The sequence below is a fragment of the Chiloscyllium plagiosum genome, unplaced genomic scaffold, assembly GCF_037043375.1.
Source record: "Chiloscyllium plagiosum isolate Xiang-an unplaced genomic scaffold, Cpla_swu_hap1 HiC_scaffold_44, whole genome shotgun sequence".
Taxonomy (NCBI): Eukaryota; Metazoa; Chordata; class Chondrichthyes; order Orectolobiformes; family Hemiscylliidae; genus Chiloscyllium; species Chiloscyllium plagiosum.
The window spans coordinates 22,661,750-22,686,851 of NW_028270182.1; the positions used below are offsets into that span (position 1 = coordinate 22,661,750).

At 42.2% G+C, this 25,102-nt stretch overlaps 1 protein-coding gene across 5 annotated transcripts in view; it reads left to right on the forward strand.

Moving 5' to 3' along the window:
* The window catches only part of LOC122548353 (misshapen-like kinase 1), a 309,681-nt gene that overhangs the window by 180,049 nt on the left and 104,530 nt on the right, over nt 1-25,102 (forward strand). For all 5 annotated transcript variants that reach the window (XM_043686889.2, XM_043686890.2, XM_043686894.2 and 2 more), the window contains exons 5-9: nt 3,908-4,018; nt 8,035-8,125; nt 12,338-12,468; nt 18,032-18,086; nt 22,339-22,417. In XM_043686889.2, the coding sequence (XP_043542824.2) occupies nt 3,908-4,018; nt 8,035-8,125; nt 12,338-12,468; nt 18,032-18,086; nt 22,339-22,417 (467 nt within the window). The remainder of the gene's footprint in view (nt 1-3,907; nt 4,019-8,034; nt 8,126-12,337; nt 12,469-18,031; nt 18,087-22,338; nt 22,418-25,102) is intronic.

A 25,102-nucleotide genomic window follows, 5' to 3' on the forward strand; every position in this document is an offset into this window, starting at 1 on the left:
GGTGTTTGCTGCCATAGTGTGAAAATAATTTGGGATAATTTTCAGATGGTCCCATAACTCAATCTGACGTAACAGCACGATTGTGTAAACTCTAGTGGGTTAGTATTTTTGTTATCCTTATTATGCTGAAGCAGCAGCACAGTGATTATGTCACTGGATCCAGACGAAAGATGAAGAGGCCAATCTCTGGTAGAATGTACACTCAGTTAATAATGTTGAACAAAAAGCCGATAGTGGTCACTGTGATCAACTCATAAAATAGTTTATCTGGTTCGCTCATTCTTTTTTCCTGTCCTCCGATAAATGACTCCAGACACACAGCATTGCGCATTTCTTCACTGCCTAAAACTCACAATCTCAGGGCAGTTAAGGATAAACAATAAACTTTGGGTTAGTCAGCAGTATCCCACAACCTGAGAATACAGAGATTCTGAGCTCATTGCTATCATAATGACTGTGGGTATGATTGATGCAAGTGTCATTGCACCGTTGTGCATCTGTCCAGCTCATATTTTACTCTCTCACTTTGCCTGTGATGTTTTTTAGTGCTTTCGTGGGATGTGGGTGTCACTGGCAAAGCTAACAGTTATTGCCCATTCCTAATTGACTTTTAGCAAAGTGGCTTACTTGGCCATTTCAGAGGGTACTTAAGAGTCAATTCCATTGCTTTGAGTTTGGAATCATGTGTAGGCCAGACCCAGTAAGGGATAGCAGATTTCCTTCCTTATAGGGTGTTTAGGACAATCAGTTATAGTTTTGTCGTCACCATTACTCAACCTTGGACAATAAATATTACCTAGAACTGAGGGAAAACATCTGACCTGATGGCAGGTTAGAATGTTGGCCTCATTAGTTCACAATATTTAATTGAATTGAATTAAATTTATTGTCACGTGCTCACGCGTACAGTGAAAAAGTTGCAACTCGCCACTTATAGTGCCATCTTAGGTACAAAGGCACAGAATCTTAGTTGCAAAGCAGAAAAATAAGGAAATAAAAATTTAAAAAGTTCTGTACAGTCCTTACTAAAAAGTAGAAAAAAACAAAGATGCGCAGTTAACACTCCAACATTGTAGTTCATAAGTGCCTCGCTATGCTGGACCTGCACATCTCACAAGGGCTTCCCCTCCCATGCTTTGCGTTCGACCTTGCCTCCACATCACTCCGTTCCAACCCCCTCCTGGCTGCTGGCGCTCTCTACACCCTGCAGCCTGTTCTTGCTACTGTGGCAGACTGTTTGCTCCTCGCTGCTGGCTGCCTGGTCCTGCTAATGCTGGTAGAAAGAAGAAAAAGGTGGAAGAGAAAAGAAAGAAAGAAAAAAGGAGAAAGAAAGATACTGCTGGCCTGGTGCTGGGGAGCGGAGGGGTTCAGGAGCCAGAATGCTGCCTATCCTGTAGCTGCTGCCATCTTGTGTAAGATATGATTAGTGAATAGCTTGGACTCATTGTGGGGACAGTTTGAGAAGAAGTAGTGGAAGAAAATGCAGATAGAATGGAACAATATTTATGTGGGTCAGAAATGGGCTGAATTACCTATTTCTGTGCAAAGTGCAGTTCTGTTTCACCTCGTCCTGCTCTGAGATAGAGGAGAAAGTGAGGTCTGCAGATGCTGGAGACCAGAGCTGGAAATGTGTTGCTGGAAAAGCGCAGCAGGTCAGGCAGCATCCAGGAAACAGGAGAATCGGCATTTCGGGCATAAGCCCTTCTTCAGGAATGAGGAAAGTTTGTCCAGCAGGCTAAGATAAAAGGTAGGGAGGAGGGACTTGGGGGAGGGGCGTCGGAAATGTGATAGGTGGAAAGAGGTCAAGGTGAGGGTGATAGGTCAGACTGGGGTGGGGGCGGAGAGGTCGGGAAGAAGATCTCAGGTTAGGAAGGCGGTGCTGAATTTGATGGATTTGACTGAGACAGGGTGGGGGGAGGGGAAATGAGGAAACTGGTGAAATCCGAGTTCATCCCTTGTGGTTGGAGGGTTCCTAGCCGGAAGATGGAGACAGGCCGGCTACTTGCGGAGCGTTTCAGAGAACACCTCTGGGACACCCGGACCAACCAACCCAACCACCCTGTAGCTCAACATTTCAATTCCCCCTCCCACTCCACCAAGGATATGCAAGTCTTTGGACTCCTCCATCGTCAGACCACAACAAAACGACGGTTGGAGGAAGAACGTCTCATCTTCCGGCTAGGAACCCTCCAACCACAACAACTGCAATGTTGTTGGAGTAACAGGAGTAGATTATTTCAACCCTTGGGTCAGATTCTTCATTCACGGAGATTGTAGCTGATCTGTGACCTAGCCCAACAGACCTACCATTCTACCATATCCTTCATGACCATTAACCTGTCATTTTAAAATTAAACTTGAGTGAGCATCGGTTGTTTGCAGAAGAAAATTACAAATCTCCACCAACTTTCACGTGTAGAAATGTTTCCTAATGTCATTGCTGAAAGGACTGTCCTAAGCTATCTCTCCTCGTCCGAGACACACTGACCAGTGGCGGTGGTCTCTTGCAATCTAGCTTATCTGTTTCACATAATATCTTTAAAATGTATAGTAAATTCATTTACTCCTTAAGCCTTATAAATTCTTAAATGTAACCCCTGAAGGCAGGTATCCTTATGTTAAATCTGTGCAACACTGCCTCCAGGGTCAATGTATCATCCCTAATTGTTCACTGTAACTCCAGCCAGGTAAGTAATAATTGAAGCATGAATTACTCTCTAATGCTCTGTCCATTAAATTATGTTCCTTTAGTTATAAAGACCTGGATTCTGTTAGCATTTTTTGATCATTTTCTGAACTTTTAATGACCCATATACCTGGGTCCCCAAGTCTGTTTGGACCTCTGTGTTATTTGCATCATATACCTGGGTCCCCAGTTCTATCCAGAGGTCCAGGCTGAAGTCATGAGTTCAAATCTCACCTTGATAAATAGTGACGTTTGAACTTAGTAAAAGTCTAGAAGAAAAGTCCAGCCTAATGGTGACCATGTTTTTGTTTTGTATTCATGCGTGGGATGTAGGTGTTGCTGACTTGGCCAGCATTCATTGCCCTGAAGGCAGTGAAGAGTCAAGCTGTCGGCTTGGATTCACATAGGGCTAGACCATGTGAGGATGGCAGATACCCTTCCCGAAAAGTCGTTAGTGAATCAGATGGTTTTATTTTAATATGACAATTAGCATTGGCTACTTAGTTACCAGTAGACCTTTTTATTACTTTTATTCCAGATTGTTCAATTTCCCCATCTTTTGTGGTGGAATTCATAACATTGTTCTGGGTCATTAGTCCAGTGATGATGTCACTACGCTACTAACTCCCCATGTCAGTTTCTTGCATAAACCCATCTGGTTCTCAGAGGCCCTTTTTAAAGAAGGAAATCTGTAGTGCTTACCCAGGTATAGCCTGTGTGTGACTCCAGACCCACAGCAATGTGGGTGTCTGCTGGACAGGTGGGGATAGGCAAGAAATGCTGACCCAGCCAGAGGTGTTCATTATTGCTTGAACAAATTTATAAAAAGAGTGCCGATTGTAATCTTCTTCTGCACCAGTGTATTTTCCCCAGTCATTGTCCCTGTATGTCAGTGGCAGTATAATTCTATGATGTAAATTGCATTGCTCTGAAGCAGATGCATACGTAGTAAGGTATTGAAACTGTGTAGGATGCACTGAGCATTTTAAGGGTATGAATTTTATATTTTTAGTTTATTAAAATTGTGTTTTCATCTGCAATGTCCGAAGTCAATGTTTTGAAACAAGCTCTGGTTTCTATAATTTGCTTATAGTTGGAGTTGTCTTTTATGGTTTTCTAAGAAATATCAGGTGCCCCTTTTCAATTTTAAGAATCCCACTTGTGTGAAAGGGAAAGGAAGTTCAATTAATGTTCCTACTCATGCTGTGTTCCATTCCTTAGCTGGTTATGGAGTTCTGTGGAGCTGGATCAGTCACCGACTTGGTCAAGAACACAAAAGGAAATGCACTGAAAGAAGAGTGGATTGCCTACATCTGTAGGGAAATACTGAGGGTAAATACCATTTTCGGAAGCCTCCCCTTCCACCAATGTTTCCTCATTTTCGTGAGTTTTTTTTTTGAGATATGAACGAGAAATATGGGTTCAAGTTGAGTTTCTCTTGGAAGGCGTGAAAAGCATCTTTAATCTGTCTGATTTAAACATACATTTCCCTTGAAGTTTGCTGCATGATTATGTTGGCACAGTAGCAGGAAACTCTTGGCTCAGATTTTGTCATATTCATGGACTTGATCTTGAGTAGCTTATCCTGTCCAGTGTGGCTTCAGTTCCTGACTGTGATGCTTGTTTTCAATCGAACAAACTCTCAGGAATGTGATTCCCCCTCTGAACCTTTTGGACAGTCCCAGCTTGGGAATTTTTATCTAGGATTGCAATAACATTTCAGATGATGGAAAGTTGGTTGCATTTAATTCTTCAACCTTGCTGTTCTCATCTTGGAGTTGTTTGCTTTGCAGTACTTTCCCAAAGTTTTTGTCATAATTGCACCCAGTTGAAATCCATGTAAAGAAAATGGTCCATTGAGGAGCAGTTCTGATTGTTGCATCCTAGTTTACAACCCAGGTCAGAGATTATTGGCTATTTTTCACATTTTGTGGCTGGGACAATCATCGACCTTTCAAGTTCTTTATCAATATTATTGTAATTTCCATGCAGCTCAATTATTTTCTCCTCCCACTCCTTGTTATTGCTGTGAATCTTTGCTCTTGGGTAGATGCCCAATTTCAGCCGTTGCACTCTCTAAATTTAGCCCGATGCCTTAAGGCCGTCATTAAATTTGTGTGACATTTTGTGCACAGGTCCCACTAGGCAAGTTGTTTATTAAACTTAATCATTGTGGCAATTAGGAATCCTAGTTTTGACAAAAAGCCAGAAATCACAAGAAGGGAAACATGGGCTTTTATACTGAAGCATTGCTTGAATGACTGCTAGAATGCAGAAAGCAGTTTGAAATTTATACTGTACCAGAGCATTTAAAATGTCTCCTGACTTCCAGACTCTCACATTTCATTCCATAAATCAGAATGTGAGGACATTGCACGGTGGCACAGTGGTTAGCACTGCTGCCTCGCAGCGCCAGAGACCCGGGTTCAATTCCCGCCTCAGGTGACTGACTGTGTGGAGTTTGCACGTTCTCCCCGTGTCTGCGTGGGTTTCCTCCGGGTGCTCCGGTTTCCTCCCACAGTCCAAAGATGTGCAGGTCAGGTGAATTGGCCATGCTAAATTGCCCGTAGTGTTAGGTAAGGGGTAAATGTAGGGGTATGGGTGGGTTGTGCTTCGGCGGGGCGGTGTGGACTTGTTGGGCCGAAGGGCCTGTTTCCACACTGTAAGTAATCTAATTGCCCACAATCTCCACTGTTAAGCGGCAAAAGGATTTTGAATTTGTCAGATTAAGTACAACAGGGACTCAGAATTGGCATCTCTGGTGCACTGTCCCCATACCTGGCCATAATGTCTGTGTTCAAGCTGCACCTGTCTCTGAGGTGTGGCATAACATGTCTGAACGGGTCGAGTTAAAAATAGTTAGAATCACCACAGAGGGACACCCTGTGGTCTTCTAAAAGCTACCATTGGCCTTGCTCCCCTGCCCTTTCCTCAGAACTTTGCAAAGTATTCCTTAGAAACCCCTCTTTCATTCAAAACCTGCGATTGAATCTGCTTTTCACCACCAATTCAGCTCCAAATTCTAAATTTACTGTGCAGGATTTTTCTGATTGGAAGGACTTGTTCCCAACCCTCAGTAGGACCGCCTGTCTGGGACAAATCCCTGCTGATCATATCAATCTCAGGGCTTGGTTGCAGGTGGAGTCTCCACCTCTCACTTGGGCAGAAGTCTTTCCTTGGCAAGCAACCTCGCTGGCATTGCTGTGGTCCTGGCAGTGTTAGCCACAGCAGTGACAACGCTCTGGGGATTTGAGGTGGGGTTGCATTTTGAGAAGGAGGGTGAGAAAAGGATTGTTGGGAAAAGAAGGCTTGTGTTTTTGATCTCTAACTTGTGCTGAAAAGCTCCAGGAGGGGGCTTTGGATGGGGGCTGTTTGTAAATGAGGTGCTACTCCCCAGGGCAAAGCAACGTGTCTGTCCCTGGACCACACTCTAGTGCCCTTGTATTTGGGGAAAGTTCCTAAAAGTGGTATAACTACCTGATGTATTTTGTTTTGGGCCAGGCTCAGCTGGTGGCCATTTGGCCCATTGAGTCTATACCGGACTCCCCCAGTATCTCTCCCCCCACTTTCTTTGCATCTGTTAAATTAAAAATGTTGTTTTAAGAAATGGGTGACACAATAATTGATTCAGCTTTCATAAATTAAATCCACCAAAAGACACTTCTCCCACATCCCTGGTAGTTTGCATGTCACAGTTTGTGAACTCCTGATCAATTCTATTAGAGCTACTCATAATTTTGAACACCTCTATTAATTCTCCTTCGCTTCCTCTGCTATGAAGAGAACAATCCCACCTTCTTTGGTCTTTCCCTGTAAATTTTACCTTTCAGACTCTAGCCGCTATCACAGTTGTGATTTAAAAAAGGTTTATCTGAGCTTTGTTACATTCGTATGTTTGAAGCTGTTGTTTTTTTGTTCTTGCCTTTTAACAATTCATCACTTTGATCTGCCACCTTCTGGAAAATCTTTGAGGGTTGGAGAGCCATTGTGGCTCTAAATGATACCATTCAGTGAATCAAATTGATACTGCCTCCAGAGTAATCGAGTCAGTCCATATCCCATACTCTATACCCAGAGCCCTGTAATTTTGTTTCCCTCAAGTGCCCCTACTATTTCCTTTTGAACCATCCTCACTTTGAGCACCCATCCCCCCCAACCCAATCATAAGCGGCGAGTTCCTGAATCATCATCCATTGCTTTTAAAAAGTACTGCCTCTCATTGTCCCTTTAACTTGTGCGTCTCTTACTCTGAAGCTTAAATCTATCCCTCCCCACCCCAGTCCATCTGCTGTTAATCAATGGAAGCAGTTTTCCTTTGTTTATCTTAGCCAAACCTGTCATAATCTTGGACACTTCTAACAAAATCAGTGTATTTGAATCTCCCTTCCCTTCAAATCCTTTAATTGGATTGTACCATTTGGTTTAAATTGCTTCTTTCCATTCTTCCCTTAATTGGGTGAATTTACATCGGATACGTTCGATTTCAGATGAGGATTCAGTCTGTCCCTTTTCACAAATATCAGTAGCCTATGAATCATGAAGTTCATTGGAACTGGGGTGCTGTGCATTGTGAATGGAGGGAAAAAAAACTTGCATTTCATACATCATGCTTGACTCTTGCTTTGAACATATCTGTCTGGAAATTGAGCTCAGTGTATTTCTGACTCAATCTGTGATTGGAAAGGATGTTCTCCACTCTGGCAGTGATAACATATCTGCCGTCTATTCGAAGGACCTGGTTACCCTTGGCTTTGTACCCAGGAAATATCACGTTGTCTTGGTGTTTTAAATATTTCCCCGAATCAATCCTCCCCTCTGTATCCCAAGCTCCCATCTCGATGCGTTGCTGCAAGGAGCTTGCTGTTCCCTTGCTTCCCTGGGCGCTGATCTCCCCATTGCGCTGTGTTTCCAACAAAGCCTTTCCACTCTGAGGAAATGCTCCTCAATCTTTATCGGCCCCTTCATGGGTGGCATGGTGGCTCAGTGGTTAGCACTGCTGTCTCTCAGCATCAGGGACCCAGCTTTGCTTCCATCCTCTGGTGACTGTCTCTGTGGAGTTTGCACATTCTCCCCGTGACTCTGTGGCTTTCCTCTGGGTGCTCCAGTTCCCTCCCACAATCCAAACAATGTGCAAGTTAGGTGAGTTGGGCACACTAAATTGCCCATAGTGTTCAGGAGTGTGTAGGTTTGTTGCATTAGTCATGGGATATGTAAAATAATGTAGGGGAATGCGTCTGGATGGGTTACTCTTCGGAGGGTTGGTGTGGACTTGTTGGGCCAAATGGCCTGTTGTAGGAATTCTATGATTCTATGTTCAACATTTTGTGCTTGCTTTGTTTTTCCTGCAGGGCTTAACACATCTTCATGCACATAAAGTTATTCACCGAGACATCAAGGGACAGAATGTGTTACTGACAGAAAATGCTGAAGTAAAACTTGGTAAGGTTAAGTGACTTTGATCTGACCTCGTTAGGGAATATTGTCAGACAAAACTGCTTTAAGCATGTTTAATCTTTGCATGCAGGAAAGGACTTGGAAGGGTTAATGGTATTAACATTAAAACTTGGCCTGATTTCTTACAGCAAGCAGTTCTCTGAAAGCAGCCCCCTCCTTTCTGTAACTTCATAAAGAAAATGCCCATTTCTCTTCAAAGGGATCACTTATTGTGCCAGTGTTGGGGCCACTGTGGCTGCTGAGGACGAGGATTCTCTCTCATTCTCTCAGGTTAAATTCAATCTCAGGCAAGGTATTCATGAAATAAGTTCGATTGGTTTAGGGTGGGGGAGGAGCAGTAATTTCTGAAGGCAGGGTATGGATGCTGTCCAATGTGTGAGCTAATTGGTCTGGTGGAAACCATTTTAAGACTGATGACTTGCCTCAATGTGTGTTTACAGAAAAATCTGAGCTGTAACTCTTTTAGTAGTTGCCATAGCAATGTTAACCTAATTGCAACAAGGTCAATAAACTTACTTAAAGGATAGTTGCTTGCCGCCTGGTATGTAGCATAGAAAAAAGTGAAAAATGGACAGTGCGACATGGATTACAGAAATGAGCTGAGTTAGAATTCAGTCACAAACTTGTTGCAGCATCAGAAGGAGGCCGTTTGATCCACCAAGTCTGCACTAGCTCTCCAAATGACCAGCTCCCTTAAGTGCCCATCCTTGTAACCCTGCACATTCTTCCTTTCTAAATAACAGTCCAAATTCCTTTTGATTGCCTCAATGAAGCTTAGCTTGACTACAGTCTTTGGTAACTGATTACAGACCCCCACCCGTTTGCTGCGTGGAAATGTTTTCTCCCCTGAACTGTTTTCTTCTTTCGCCAACTACTTTTAAATGTGTGACTTCTCATTATTGATTCCTTTACAATTGGAAATAGGTTCTCCCTATCTGGTCAATACAGGACTCTTCGATTTTAATCACCTCCATCAAATTTCCTGACCATCACCTCCGAGGGAAACTGTCCCAATCTGTCTTCACAGCTGATGTTCCTTATCCCTGGAAGCATTGTAGTAGACCTCCTCTGCACCTTCCCAGTGTCTTTATGTGCTTCTGAAGGTGCAACACCCACAAATTACTGCAATACTCTAACTGAGCCCAAACTAGTGTCTGCTTTAAAGTCAAAATAATTTCGTTGATATTGTACTTTGTGGTTGTTGAAATAATTTTAAACATTGACCAGAAAGTGAAGGAGACAGAGACAGTATTGTTATGGGGACAGCTTAGGGCCTGGGGACCTGAATATCTAGCCAAACAGTGGCCACACAAAAAAAACTAAGCATGCCAAAAGGCTAGAATTAAAGGAAATCAGAATTGGCAGCTTGTACTGCTGCAGGAGGATGGGGCTCAGGTGGGAATGTATGAACAAGAACAGTCCATTTAATGCCTCGACAACTTTGCTGCCATTCAATGCGATCATCGAATGATTGACGATATTTATACAGATATAAAAGTACATAATTGCAACTAAAATTTGTTAATCTCACCCTTAAAATTAACTGCTCTATTTAGATCTAATCCCTTTGGTTGAATGCAATTCCAAACTTACCCCACTTTTTCGTGTAAAAGTGTTCCCTCACCTGGGTAACTGGATCATAGCAGAACTTTGCAAGAATTTATTGCTGTTACAAAGGTTGGTAGAGAAAAACATTCTAAGGAGGTTGCAAAGAGTGTGAATAGATCAGTGAGCAGAAATTTGGCAGATGGGGTATAATGTAGGAAACGGTGTAGTTATCCCACTTTGACATGAAAAACAGAAAAGCAGAATGTTATTTGAATGGAGAAAACCTGCAGATTGCTTCAATAGAGAGATATGAGTGTACATGAGTCACAAAACTTAAGCATGCAGGAATAGCAAGCAATTAGGAAGGCAAATAGAATGTCAGCCTTTGTTGCGAGGGGGTGGATTATCAAAGTAGGACAGTCTTAAATCTGGAGAGAACATTAAGTCCACACCTATTATGTAGTTTGATTTCCTTGTGTAAGAGTGATATACTTACAGTGAAAGTAGTTCATGGAAGGTTCATTAAGTCGATTCCTGGGAGGAAAGGATTGTCTTATGTGCCAGGGTTGGACATATACTATTTAGAGATTAAAATGAGCAGTGATCTTGTTGAGACAGATACAGTTCTGTAGAGTTGCTTCATGTTCATTCTCTTTGCTGTCTGGCTGCTCATGCTCAGCTATGTCCTGACAGGGTCAAATAACCTATCTGCCTTCCCCTGCCTCATCAGTTCTTCGAACCCCCGCATCACCTTTCGTTTCATATCAGGATGAGAATCTTAAAATCGTGATTGCTAGATCTACCTTGTATCTGTGCCTCTGAGTTAAATGACTACTTTGAACACATTCCATTCATTTGCCAGCCTCCATATAATCACCAGATACAAAGCGACATTGCTACTAATCAGTGCCATTTTGACTCTTAGGAAGCAAACAGCAACCACAGATTTCCACCCATCTGTTTTGTTCTGGTTTTATAGATTGCCCTGTGGCATAATGACAAAGAGGCCAAACTAATGATCAGATCTCCCCTTGTAGAGGGGCATTAGCCACTTGTTGATTTGCAGAGTGTACTGCAACCATTTTAATTAAGTTCTCGGCTCTGTTTGTTTACATACACTATTCTGATTTGCGTGCTGCATACTCTAGAGCATTGTCTAATGTCAGGAAGCACAAATGCCAAGAAAGCCTTGATAGTTTTCTTTTTTTTGTTGGAACAATGGAGGCAAAGAAGCAATATGGTGCAAGTATTTGAATTATGAAAAATATAGGTTAGATAAAGCAGCAAACCAAAAGACAATGAATGTCCTAAATCTGAAATCAGTCTTGGAGAAGACTCCTATGGACTGCGGAGACTTGAGGGCAGCTCACCACCTTGAGGACAGTTCAGGATAGACGATGAATGCTGACCCAGACAGCAGCACCTCAGTCCTGTTTACAAATAACTTCAGAAATTAAAACGGGCTCACAAGGATCAGTGAGGAGAAAAAGAATCTTAGTGTTAGGTCAGTGACCTTTCATCCCAAGTGGAAAATGCTAGGAAGTTAAAACTTTTTTTTAAGCAAGTACAAACCAAGGACAATGGGGAAGTGAAGGGAGGAGCAGCTTGTGGATCAGATGGAGTGAGGTGTTGCAGAAGTGATTTGTGGAAGGCAGGTTTAGAATGAGGGCAGAAATAGAAGCTGGTCCATGGGAAGTGTTAACTTGTTACAGCAGATAGAGAGGGAATCCTTGAGAACCTGGCAAGGAGGAGTAGTAACTCACGGCCTACCTTTATGGTGGAAACTTGTAATAATCCCCAAATATGCAACATATCTTTGCCATTTTTCGATAACCCTAACCCATTCTGAGCACCAGCCCATTCTTCTAGCATCCCACACTGTAGTGAAGCCATCTTCCATTTGCCAGCACAAGCTGAACAAAATGCGATAAGCAATATGGAAGCAGAATGTTTCCAGTCGTCATCCGGGGGCCATAAATACGTGATTAGGTGTAGGATATTTAAAACTGAGGTCAGGAGAAATTTCATTCAGAGAACTGAGTCTTCAAAGAGAAATTGTTGTGTCCACCCACAAAACAATATCCAAGATAGGAAGTTCCACCTTGGAAAGCTGCCGACTAATCTGGTCTGTCATTTGATGGCCTCAGTCAGTTTTAGGGTGGGGGAGACCATCTGTGGCCTGATGACAGGTCACAAATCTGTAAGGTTAACTCTGTTTCTCTCTGTACTCTGGCGGCTGTTAAAGCTGCTGAGCATTTTCTACTTTTATTAAGGGGCTTCCAGCATCCTTAGTATTTTGCTTGTGACTACAGTCAAGTCCAAGATGGATCCTGAAACTGTTAGTGGTCAAAGTTCGATTGGTGAGGTGCTTAGTCTGGTTTGGTTCAAATCAGGATTGGTTCAAATTATTTGATCTCCTGACAGATAAATAGCGAACTGATAAACCAAATGGCTTGTTTGTGTTGTAACTTCACTTATTATGAAGTGAGATGATGTGGGAAAACATGAATGCAGAAATGAGTAATTTTGTAACCAAAAGGACTGTGGATGGATACTCATTTTAATAGATCAAATATATAGATACATAAATCAAACAGTCTTTGGATTTCCTTCATTTCTGAGTGGTAGCCATTTCCCTTTCTCTTGTAGTTGACTTTGGTGTGAGTGCTCAACTCGACCGAACTGTCGGAAGAAGGAATACATTCATTGGCACCCCATATTGGATGGCACCGGAAGTGATTGCCTGTGACGAGAATCCAGATGCCACCTACGATTATAGGGTATGTCAAAGTGGACTCTGGACCGGGCAAGAAGTTAGATCAGTTCGTGATGGACGGATAGCAACACAGTCAACCACTCTGCCTCTGTGGCCATGCCAGTCACCTTGCCAAAAGTACTAGGCTGCAGAGTGGGAGGAGATGGGTTCTTGCCATCACCCTGAAGTAGTCAGAAACTGTAGGATAATTGTACAAAAACGAAAAAGTACTTGTATTTAAAAAAATAACATAAATTATTTTCCATCGGCTGGGCGAACCGGAAACATACCCTATTCATTAGTTGTTTCAGGTCCTCGAAATACTTGAAGACAGGACTATATATAAATACTATTTAACTAACAATGCTGCGTTGGTTTGTAATTTTAATATAGTTTCAATTTACTCAATATTCTGTTAAGACTTCCCTATTACCTGATGAATTTGGTTCTGATTTTGGTTGCTTCAAGATGTTGAAAAATGTGTTGCTGGAAAAGCACAGCAGGTCAGGCAGCATCCAAGGAGCAGGAGAATTGACGTTTCGGGCATAAGCCCTTCTTCAGGAATGAAACGTCGATTCTCCTGCTCCTTGGATGCTGCCTGACCTACTGCGCTTTTCCAGCAACACATTTTTCAGCTCTGATCTCCAGCATCTGCAGTCCTCACTTTCTCCTGCTTCAAGATGTTGCGTGTTCTTAACCTGATTACTTAACCCTTTACATGAATATTACTGATGTGAGTGGCACTGCAGTTCAACTGTTGGCCAGCAAACATCTTTCTTCTATTAAGAGAACATTTGACCTATAATGCTTATGTGTGATAGTACAGAAATCTTCCCAAGAGATGTTGCCCCACACCCCAGAATTTAGTTGATGCTGCCTTATTGCATTGCTTGTCTTTGAATTGCAGAGAGACTGTGATTTTGTTTTAATCTCTAAAATCATTGCTGAGTGCTTGTTGGTGAATGTGGGTGTGAGTGTGCATCAGATTCCCAGGCAATACGCCCACATTTGGGCTTAAAGCCATCTCAGTACTTCTGATTTTCAAAGCTTCAATCTTCTAATAAACCTAAATTTTAAACAATTCCTGTTGAGATTCTTGACTTTTACCATGAGGAGCTAAAGAATTGAGTCATTCTATAATTTATTGTAATGAGTTTAAAGCTCTTTTCCTTTACCACTTATAAAACAGATCAGAAATTGAGACACTCAATACAAGTTTATCTTTTTTATGACATTTTGGGTTCCTAAAAATAATGTTGTAATATACTGTGTTGTCCCAGAGCACTACTCCATGTGTTTCCTCTTCCCTCTTGTGTCACATACATCTGTTTTCATTTCTTTTGGCATTCTAAGGAATGCTCCTGTCTCCCCAATTGAGGAGTTGACTCCAAGGAGGCTGAGGGCAGTATCTGGTGTTCAGGTTTCATTGAAATGCTGCTGGTTCTTATGCTTAGCAGCTTTTCCTTTATACGGCAAGTAAAGTCAATCAGGTCCACTTGTTCTTGCCCTTATTCCTTCCCAAGTCTCTCACCCCTTGCTCCATAAATGAAACTTCCATTTTCCTATCTCAACACAAAAGACAATTAGAAAAGCAGATGACCTGTTGCTGATTTGGAAATTTCTGTCAAAAGTTATTCTGACATTATTGCGGATAATCGGGCAATTACCTGCTTAAAGAGCACCCTTTAAGAAGGGAGGGAGGCAGAAGGCAGGAAACTATAGGCCAGTTAGCCTGATTTCAGTTATTGATAGGAGTTTTAGAGTCCATTTTGAAGGATGAGATTGTGGAGTACTTAGAAATGGATGGAAAATAGAGTCAAATCATTATGACTTCATCAAAGGAAGATCAATCCTGACAAATCTGTTAGATTTTTTTGAGGAAGCATCAAGCAAATTAGACCAAGAATGAGCAGACGTGATCTATTTGGATTCTGTACAAGAAACTCTTAAATAAGATAAGAGCCCATGTTAGGAGCAAGGTACTCACATGAATAGAGGATTGGCTGACTAGAAGAAGACAGAGAAGGGATAAAGGAATCTTTTTCAAAATGGCAGCTGGTGACAAATGAGTGGCGATCTGGACAAAGGAACTGTGGGCATTGTTGCTAAGCTTGCTAATCACATTAAGACAGGTGAACGGACAGGTAGTGTTGAGGAAACGGGAGTACTTGGACAGGGTAGAAGAGTAGGCAAAGAAGTGGTAAATGGAATGCAGTGTGGGAAAGTTTGAGATTATGCACTTGGGTTACCACCCAGTGGGTGATAAATGGGATCCAAGTCGATGTGTGTGTTGATGGAGTTCCGGTTGGAATGCCTTCTGGGAATTCTTGTGCGTGCTTAGAAGCATGGCATTCCGACTGGAACTCTATCAACAAACACAATGACTTGGATCCCACTTATCACCTACCAAGAAAAAACAGGAAATGACATCACTGCAGGAAATGACATCACCAACCTAAGGAAACATAAGCATATAAATAGGAAGTGGGCTACACCACCAGTACTTCATTCAGAGGCTCACTGAAGATGTTGCCTAGTATGGTGATGAAACATCTGAAAACTAACCTTCCAGCTCAGCGATTAAATGTACATCCAGTTTAGGGAAAATATATAGTTAATGGCTGGAACCTTAACAGCATTGATGTACAAAGGGATCTAGGGGTCCTAGTCCATAGCTGCCTGAATGTGGCTAAGGCAGTAGGTAGGGTGGTAAAGAAGGCATATGACATGCTTGCTTTTATTGCTGGGGTCATTGAGTGCAAGAGTCAGGAAGTGTTGTTGCAATTTTATAAGGGTTTGGTTAGGTTGCGCTTCGAGTATTGGGTTCAGTTCTGGTCACCACACTACAGGAAGGATGTTGAGGTTTTGGGGAGAGTGCAGACATAGTTTACCAGAATTTTGCCTAGATTAGAGGGTATGAGCTATCAGGAGATGCTGGACAGACTTAGAGTTGTTTTCTTTAGAGCGGCTCAGTGGAGATCTGATAGAAGTTTATAAAACTGAGAAGATTGGTAGCTTTGACAGTCAGAATCCTTTTCACAGAGTTGAAATATCTAATACTAGGGGGTATGCAATTAAGGTAAGAGGAGGAAAGTTCAAAGGAGATGTGGGGGTAAATTTTTTTTACATAGTGGTGCCTGCAAAGTGCTGCCAGGGGTAGTGGTGGAGGCAGATATGATAGGGCATTTAAGGGAATTTTAGATAAGCACAGGAATATGCAAGGAATGTTGTGATTCTGTTTGCCGAGCTGGGAATTTGTGTTGCAGACGTTTGGTCCCCTGTCTAGGTGACATCCTCAGTGCTTGGGAGCCTCCTGTGAAGCCCTTCTGTGATCTTTCCTCCGGCATTTGTAGTGGTTTGAATCTGCCGCTTCCGGTTGTCAGTTCCAGCTGTCCGTTGCAGTGGCCGGTATATTGGGTCCAGGTCGATGTGCTTATTGATTGAATCTGTGGATGAGTGCCATGCATCTAGGAATTCCCTGGCTGTTCTCTGTTTGGCTTGTCCTAGAATAGTAGTCCTTAGTAGCCACACACGCAGATGATAAGCAACATGAATTCAACTGGACAACACTACTATTCTACAAGTTTGATAATTTTAAAAAGGACATAATGTTGTACAATTTTAATGTAAAAACAAAATCTGCTACATTATTTAACCCACAAAATGCACTGAATTAAAATCCTGATTCAAATAAGGCCGAACAGTTACTTAAAATAATTTTCCAAACCAGTATTTTAACCAATCAAAATTTTTAAATATCAAACACTCACAGCGTGGCACAATTTACATTGAAGCATTCCTTTTTCAGCCAAGTATTAGTACAACCTTAATTTCAGCATTTCACTTTTTGTTGCATCCTCTCACTGAAATTACACTTATATAAAGAGAAAGCCCTTGCAGCAGACCACATGGCGCCACAATCCAAGCTACTCTCTTCCCCCAGAACTTGCAGAACCTCAAATTTTGCCACTAGGGGACTTTAACCCCTTTCTCACTTTACTCCTCACGGGGGCTCGAATCCCATTTAAACACAGAGAAGCTGAACCTCAGTACAGTGCAGAGAACTTAAACCTCAAGTCAACTCACCCAGTGGACTCGAACCTCAGTACTGTGCAGAGGACTGAAACCTCAATCACACCCCCCTCCCCCAATGCAGCGCAGAGGACATGAACCTCTGTTTGCCAACGGGCTTGTGACTGTGTCTCTTGACTGAACTAATTACTATTCACGAAATCCGTAGAATAGAGAGCGATCAAGCGAGGGGACCATCTTCACACAGGAATACTGAGAGGGGCCAAGGTTTAATATCTTACTTTTTGGGCTCGTCCGGCTCATGACACCAATGTTCTGGGCGGCCGCTGACACCCTCCGATCGTAACCATTCATTTGGATCCTGCTGATTATGCTAATATTGTCATCTTGTTCCCCCCCCCCCCCCCCCCCCCCCCCCCCCCAGTCAAAGCAAAACGCTCAGAGACACAGTAGTTTCACCTCCTTCATCTTTATTCCAGGCCCTGGAGGGAGGGAGAACGATCGCCCATGTGCACAGGGATATAAATTCACGGTCTTCTCTGGAACAGCAGTTTCTCAATGAACCATATAGTCAATTTTACAAGGAGGAGCATCCAGATAAGGCAACATACATAGTAATTGGGTGACCGTTACGATCAATGAGTATCAATAGCAGAGATCAAGCCCTTTACTGTTACACAATGAATGTTCTTTACCTTGTTAGGTGGATTCACATAATGAACACTTCTCACCTTGTTAAGTGACCTTGCATACTAAATAACAATATTGGAAGCAAATATACATAATGACTGTTTTTCCACCTTGTTAATCCATTGCTCTTGCCTCCAGCACCCTGTTGTCAACTGTAAATTCTTCTCTGACCTGAGTCTTGCTTAGTCGAGCCTCTTGTTTCACAAAACTCAGAACTTAATTCTTTCTCTGCCTGCTTATTCACATTTTCACTGGTGCCTTGGCCATGTCACTAGGTTGGTCATTGAAAGGTTCCATGCTAATGCTTTGGGGACTTCGGTTAATTTCCACCATTGCAGCTGGTAGAGTTTGAATTCAATTAATTAATCTGGAATTAAACGCTCGTATCAAACATGGTGACCATAACTGCTGCTGTTTGTCTTGGAGAACCACCCTATTCACTTGCGCTATTTAGGCAAGAAAATTTGCTGTTCTTCATTAGTGTGGCCTACATGTGACTACAGACCCGCATCCAGATGTTGACTGTTAACGCCCTTGTGAGATAGCCTGACATGCCACTGTGTTCTAGGGTAATTAGAGATAGGCATCTCTTCTCAACTACACCCATACTGCATGAAAAAAATATCAAAGATAAAATTGCAAACTTAGTTTTCTCTCCATTTCTGTCTACCTTTCTCCATTTTGCAAGTTTTGATTGTAATGTAATCCTTCAAATATTAACACATTGGCCACATTTTTATCCTGAATGACCTGATGGCTGTGACATAAACACAAAATTATAAGAAGGCATTGCTCTGACAGAAAGCGGTTAATGAAACAAGCAGATTTTGACCCCTTTAACTTGACTGATTTTGATTTTCTTGCAGAGTGACATTTGGTCTTTGGGGATTACTGCAATTGAAATGGCAGAAGGCGCACCACGTAAGTTTTACTTCCATGTGTTTGTTGAAGGATAGGGTGGGCGGTCAAGCGATACCCTCCTTCTGATTGTCTGACCTCAAGCCTATTGCTGATGTGACTGGATTTCACTAATGGTTCCTTTTATTTATCACTGTGCAACTAACAAGAAGACGTCTTGTGATCAATTTTGGAATTGGTGTAAAGATAGGCAAACTGTGGCTGTACTCATGAAACTCAAATTCAACTTGAATCATCAGGCTGGTGGCCTATCCAGTTTAATTCAATGCTACAGTACATGGTGTTGACTAACACACCGAGGATTGACAGTCTATGAATTTCTAGCACTGTCAGTGTATGTCAGACTTGACCTGTTCACAGTTCCTGAGCAATCTGTGGTCTCCAGGGATTTGCATTCTACTCCTTGATGCAGATTAAAAGTAGTTTTACCGAAAGCAAGAAATGCTGGAGATCACAGCAGGTCAGACAACGTCCGTGAGAGAGAGCAAACTAATGTTTTGAGTCTAGACACGAAACATCAGCTTGTTGTCTGACCTGCTGTATCTCCAGCATTTCTTGTTTTCAGTACAGATTCCAGCATCAGCAGTAATTTGCTCCTTAAAAGTAGCTTTATTTGTCCTAGTCCTATCTGTCCATTTTTAAAAAAATTCTGTCATTTTTCTTTAATTTTAAAATAATTTTCCTTTAAATCCTATATCTTTTTCTCTACCTCTCTCCAACTTCCTTACTTTTTTTTAACCCCCATCAGAAGCATGATCTTTCACTGCCTGCTTCCTTTTGGCTCATTTTGCCATATTAGCAGATGGATCAGCTTTGATAAAGTTGCCAATTTGTTGTGCTTTACAGGGTGCTCCTGCTGAAAATGAATAGCCATGTTTATGAAGTTTGTGGTCAGACAGAGCTTCACTGCTGTCTTGTCTTTAACATGTGCGAAGGGCCAAAGAATCAGGAGTGACCCATTTAACTGTTTGAGCCTGTCCTGCGATTTAGTACCTGTGATTAGGTCCCTTGAGCTGTTTCTCCTATTCATGCCTGACTTGAAATTTTTTTTTAACTTATCCTGGTTCCACGATATCTTTGTCTTAGAAAACTCTATCGATTGCAGTATTAGAATTTTCCCCATATCTTCAACAGCTTATTTTCCTCAGTCACAGCATTCCAGAGCTCCAGTCCACAGTGGGCATGGAATTGCCATACAAACAAATTGCCAGAGAAGCTCAGCAGGTCTGGGAACGTCTGTGGTCAGGAAGCAGAACTCAAGTTTTGAGTCCAATGTGACTCTTCTTCAGAACTGATTTCTGACATCATCCTTGAACAGTTGACTTGACCAAAACGTCGATTTTCCTGCTGTTTGGATACTGCCTGACCTGCTGTGCTTTTCCAGCACCACTCTAATCTAGATTTGGAAGTCTATGCTCCTTTTGATCTGCAAAGAAGTACCTACCTATGAACTCATTTCTTAATCTTCTGCAATTTGATTAGATCTCTGTTAAGTTCTAACCATACAAGCCAGTCAGTGCAACATGTCCTCACAATTTAACCTGATTTTCCAGTTACCATTTTTGCCGAATATGCACAGCACCCTTCATAACCAATCATCCCTCCTGAGGTGCAATGTCCAGAATGATTTATCACATTAATTAGGCGTGAACCAGAAATTTATATGAAACATGTATCTTATCCTTCCCTTTACGTTTAATTCCCCTGAGAAAAAGGTCAACATTGCACTAGCATTTTTAATTGCTTGTTGACCATACCAAGCTAAAAAGGTCTGTTGGATACAAGTCAGTTAAAGAATTCCAAATTGAACAACATGCAATTAGTTGTACCACTCAAAAATGTCAAAAGAGGTGTGAGTGTAGCTAAAGACCATAATGCCAACAATGCCCTACGTATTGTAAATAATGGATTTCCAGAGCAACTTGCTCATTGTATTCTGTGGCAAGCCTTTTCTGTTTTTTGTTCTGCAACAGTTCCATTGTGATAATGTTGCTGCACTAGTAACACAAGGTTCAGGGGCTGCAGACACATTCAAATCCCACAGAAGCAGCTGAGAAACTTAAAACCGTATCCGTTGACTGAATAAATGTGGACTCAAGCTGGCAGCAGCATTGGTAACCCTGGAGCAAGCAGATTGTGATACAAACCCATCTTGTTTAGTTGTGCCCTTTCAGAGGAACTGTGCCGAGTCTGACATCCAAGTGACTCTTAACCAGCTTCTGAAATGACCCAGTAAACTATTTAATTGTAGGGAAGATGCTGGCTTATCAGCTTCACAAGGGCAGTTATAGACAGGCAGTTGATACTGGCCTTTCTAGGCACACTGCCATGCTATGAATTGATTTTTAAAAAGCCTGAGCAGGCAGTGATAGAAAAAGAAATGGCGAAGCTCTTGTTTTGATGTGTCATACATTAGGTATTGAGAAGGATGAGGGGAAAGATGACCAAGGTGTTGGTATTGAAGGTGGCCATTCCATGGTTGGCCAAGTGCCTTACACGTTGAGTATCGGGCCAAACATGCTGACATTTCTCATTTCATTTTAGCAAGGTAGTTCAAGCCTGGCACCTGGGGAGCCACACTGAGAATTAAACATGGTGACTTTATAAGAGAATAGGTGGTTAAATATGTAAATATTGGGGGCATGTAATAGTTTTGTACCAGAACTAAGTGACACAGTGGGATAAATTGCTCTCATTTATCTGAATAACTATTCCCCTTTGAAATGTCTGCAAAATCCTATAAACCTGGTTTGGATGGCTTCTTACAGTGACAGCAAAATGCAAGTCCCAGCAGCAAAATCAGCCTGTTATTTAAAATTCCAGTACTAGTATCTAATTTATTGTTTAGTATGCCTGTATACTTCTGTTGAATCTAGAAAGCTGAATAGTTCAGTGCTCAACATGTAGGGATGGGTAGTGTGGGCGGCACGGTGGCACAGTGGTTAGCACTGCTGCCTCACAGCGCCTGAGACCCGGGTTCAATTCCCGCCTCAGGCGACTGACTGTGTGGAGTTTGCACGTTCTCCCCGTGTCTGCGTGGGTTTCCTCCGGGTGCTCCGGTTTCCTCCCACAGTCCAAAAGATGTGCAGGGTCAGGTGAATTGGCCATGCTAAATTGCCCATAGTGTTAGGTAAGGGGTAAATGTAGGGGTATGGGTGGGTTTCGCTTCGGCGGGGCGGTGTGGACTTGTTGGGCCGAAGGGCCTGTTTCCACACTGTAATCTAATCTAATCTAATCTAATCTTCACGTTACTTATTTCATAACCTTGATAATGGCATTGCGTTTCAGATTTTATTCCAAGCATAGAAACATGGCAACAGGTTTGGGTAAAACGAGCGTAAACTTGCTGTATTGTCAAGGGGACAGTTGGATTCACCATGTTCTTTCGGATAGTGCTCCTCACCCAACCTGCTCATAAACATGAGCTCACCCAATGCCAATGCTAATGACTATCAGCTATTTGAGTGCTGTTCTGCATATCAGAAAATTAAAAAGCACTGTACTTTGATTTGAAAAGGAAATCCTGATTTCCCTTTTAAAAATGTAGCCTAATTTAAACAAAACATGTTTATCACCATATTGCTTACTTATATTTTAGTTGCATGTTATACATGATCTAGTTCTGGATCAAGTTGTCACCAAAATGATGTAACAGGCGATGGGAAGTTGCAGGTTGGAAACTAACCTCGGAAGTAGTTGATTGCTGAGCCAAGCACTTTCTCTGTAACTCTGAGAAACGTCCCCGACCGACTAGGCTGGTTCTCTCTGATTTGGAGGTTTAGCTGGTGATACCTTCTAATACTGTGCAAGCAACTGTACAAGGCTTGAGTGGTTCTACCTAGTGAACTGGCAGGCATGTTGCTTCTTGTTGCTAAACTTTGTGGTTGTTTCAAAGTTAATATCAATGGTTACACATCTGGATCCTTCTTTGTTTGGGGAGCTGTTGTTGGTGATCCCTAAGCTTTGGTTCTTTGCTGCATACTCTGGATGTGAGGTAAGTGAGGTGTGTCAAGAGTGCAACAGAGAAAGAAAATTTCTGGATTTTATTGCAAGGGTTTCAAATCGGACTGTGGGTTTCCATGCATTGCCATAGATGACTGACTGATCAATTCAAAAGCTAGCAACTCCAGAATAATGGCTGCAGCTATTTTAGATTAATGTGGGGAAATTGATGACATTGTACTGCCTGTTATTTTTGGCCATTAGTGGTATTCTTTATATAATTTTGTTTCTTATTTACTTTGTTTCATTGCAGCTCTGTGTGACATGCATCCAATGCGAGCCTTATTCCTTATTCCAAGAAATGCCCCTCCAAGATTGAAGTCTAAAAAGTGGTAGGTGATTCTAAGATGTTTTGCATGAGCACTGTGGATGTGTTCATTGATTTGAAAATCCAATGTCTTCAACAGAGCTGGCCAAGTGGATTAGGAAGGATGACATCAATGCAGGACAGAACTGAAGTCAGTCAATTCCTTGCTGTTGGCTGAAGTATAAAAACCAGCAGTATGATTAGAAATTAAGCCCTCAAGCCTATCCTGCCATTTAATACATGGCTGATCCTAGACACATTGCCTGCTCTCCATAACCCTTTAAACCCATTACTAATTGGGAATCGATCTATCTACTCAAATTTATTCACTGTCTTGGCTGCTACAGATTGGGCTTTCCAGAACGTCTGATTCAAAGATGGGTTGGAGCTGGAGAACAGAAAAGTGAGGGGAGTGAAAATACTCCACAGATTTAAAAGTTCAGAAGTGGGTGGGTTTGGGAGTCATAATAAAACTTGGATGCTAGAACAAGGGAGGGCAAAATTGGGTAAAGAAGTAAAGAGCTGAAAGAGAGAGGGGAGTTGCAAAACTTGACCATAATCATATGAGGATTATATGCTTCAAGACATAAATTTGATCAGCAAAGACCGACATATGCTCTCTGGATATAGTGAGAGGGTCATTGCCCAGAGAGAGGCAACCTACAGCCCAGCCTCAGATTCTAAGTTTGCCACTGACTAACCAGTTTTAGAGTGTCCTCTGTGTGCGTGCCATTTGAAAAATTTAGTGTGATCCAGATAGTGTTTAGATGATTGCAACTTGCAGACCGAACAGAGCCCTTGGCTATGGTGAGTTGAGTCCATGTAGAATGTTTGCTAGGAGAAATTGTAGATGCATGGAACCTAGATAAGCACAAGTTTTAAAGGGATTGAAACATATATTGTTAAATAGAAGAGTGTGAACTGCAACCAGCAATCAGCCACATCTAGATTTAAATTTTCAAATGAATTTTGTAAGCAAGTTTGGTGGTTTGGTACATCTGAGGTTTGAGTTGAAGGATGCTTTCATTGCAGTGTAGAAACAAGACCACCTGATTGTGAAAAGGCCTACACTGGTATCAAGCAGCTCAGTAGTTCGCACTCCTGCCACAAAATCCAGGGGCCTGGGTTTGATTCCAGCCTTGGTTGACTGTATGCACATTCTCCCCATGTCTCCATGGTATTACGTCATGGAGTAAACCCCTCTGCTAATTTAAACCAGCAGCACAGAAAAGATTCACTCTGTGCTGTATTCTGTTAAAATTAGAGAGGCAAAGAACTATCCCAGAGGTCACTATTAAAGTAAAAATTAACAACTTTATTCTGTAAGTCCGACAGAGAATACTAAACCCCAACTCCTTTCTCTTAAACCTATCTTTTACCTCCCACTCTACCATACTAGTCAGATTTTAAAAAAAACTCCTGATTAAGATTTACAAAAAAAATTAATGTTTCAAATCCAATCAGCGTTGTCAATTCTCCCTTGTAGATTTTCCTCTGTAGATTCTTGCCAGGTCAGTTTTGATGTTCTGCTGTGCAAACTCCTTCCACAGGCAGGTACCTTTTAGAGAGCTCTTGAGCTAGCACCTTACATTTGTTAGTCTTTGGGGAATGAGCCAGGACAAGTGGTAGAAATTGCGGTGGGGGATTTCTTTGGGAACAGTGACCACAATTCTGTAAGTTTTACAATACTCGTAGATAAAGAAGAGAGTGGTCCTAAGGGAAGAGTGCTAAATTGGGCCAAGGCCAATTATATCAAAATTAGACAGGAGCTGGGAAATGTGGATTGGACGCAGCTATTTGAACGGAAGTCCACATTTGAGATGTGGGAGGCTTTCAAAGATAGATAGTGCAGGATAGGCATGTCCTGTTGAAGGCAAAGGATAGGAAGGGCAAGGTTAGTGAACCATGGATGACAGGAGAAATTGTACGACTAGCCAAGAGGAAAAGGGAAGAGTACATAAGGTGAGAACAGCTGAGAACAGAATGGGCGCTGAAGGAATATTGGAAGAGTAGGACCAGTCTTAAACAAGGAGTCAAGTGGGCTAAAAGGGGTCATGAAATAGCTTTAGCTAGCAGTATTTAGGAAAATCCCAAAGCATTTTATTCTTCTATAAGAAGCAAGTGGGTAACTAGAGAAAGGATTGGTTCACTAAAAGATAATGAAGGAAGGCTGTGCTGAACATGAGAGAATGGGTGAGATTCTGAGTGATTACTTTGCATCAGTGTTCACTGAGGAGAGGAACATGATGAATGTTCAGATTAGAGATAGAAGTTTGATTAGTCTGGATCACGTTGGCATAAGTAGGGAAGATGTGTTGGATAGGCTAGAGGTTATTAAGGTGGACAAATCCCCAGGACCGGATGGGGTCTATCCCAGGTTGCTGAGGGAGGCGAGAGAGGAAATAGCTGGGGCCCCGACAGATAGCTTTGTGGCATCCTTAAATACAGGTGAGGTGCCGGAGGACTGGAAAGTTGCCCATGTTGTCCCCCTGTACAAGAAGGGTAGTAGGGATATTCTGGGTAACTACAGACCAGTGAGCCTGATGTCGGTGGTGGGGAAGTTGCTGGAGAGGGTACTGAGAGATAGGATCTATTTATATTTGGAATGGAATGACCTTCTCGGTGTTGGGCAACATGGTTTTGTGTGGGGGAGATTGTGCCTTACCAATTTAAGAGAGTTCTTCAAGGAATTGACCAAGTTGTTAGATGA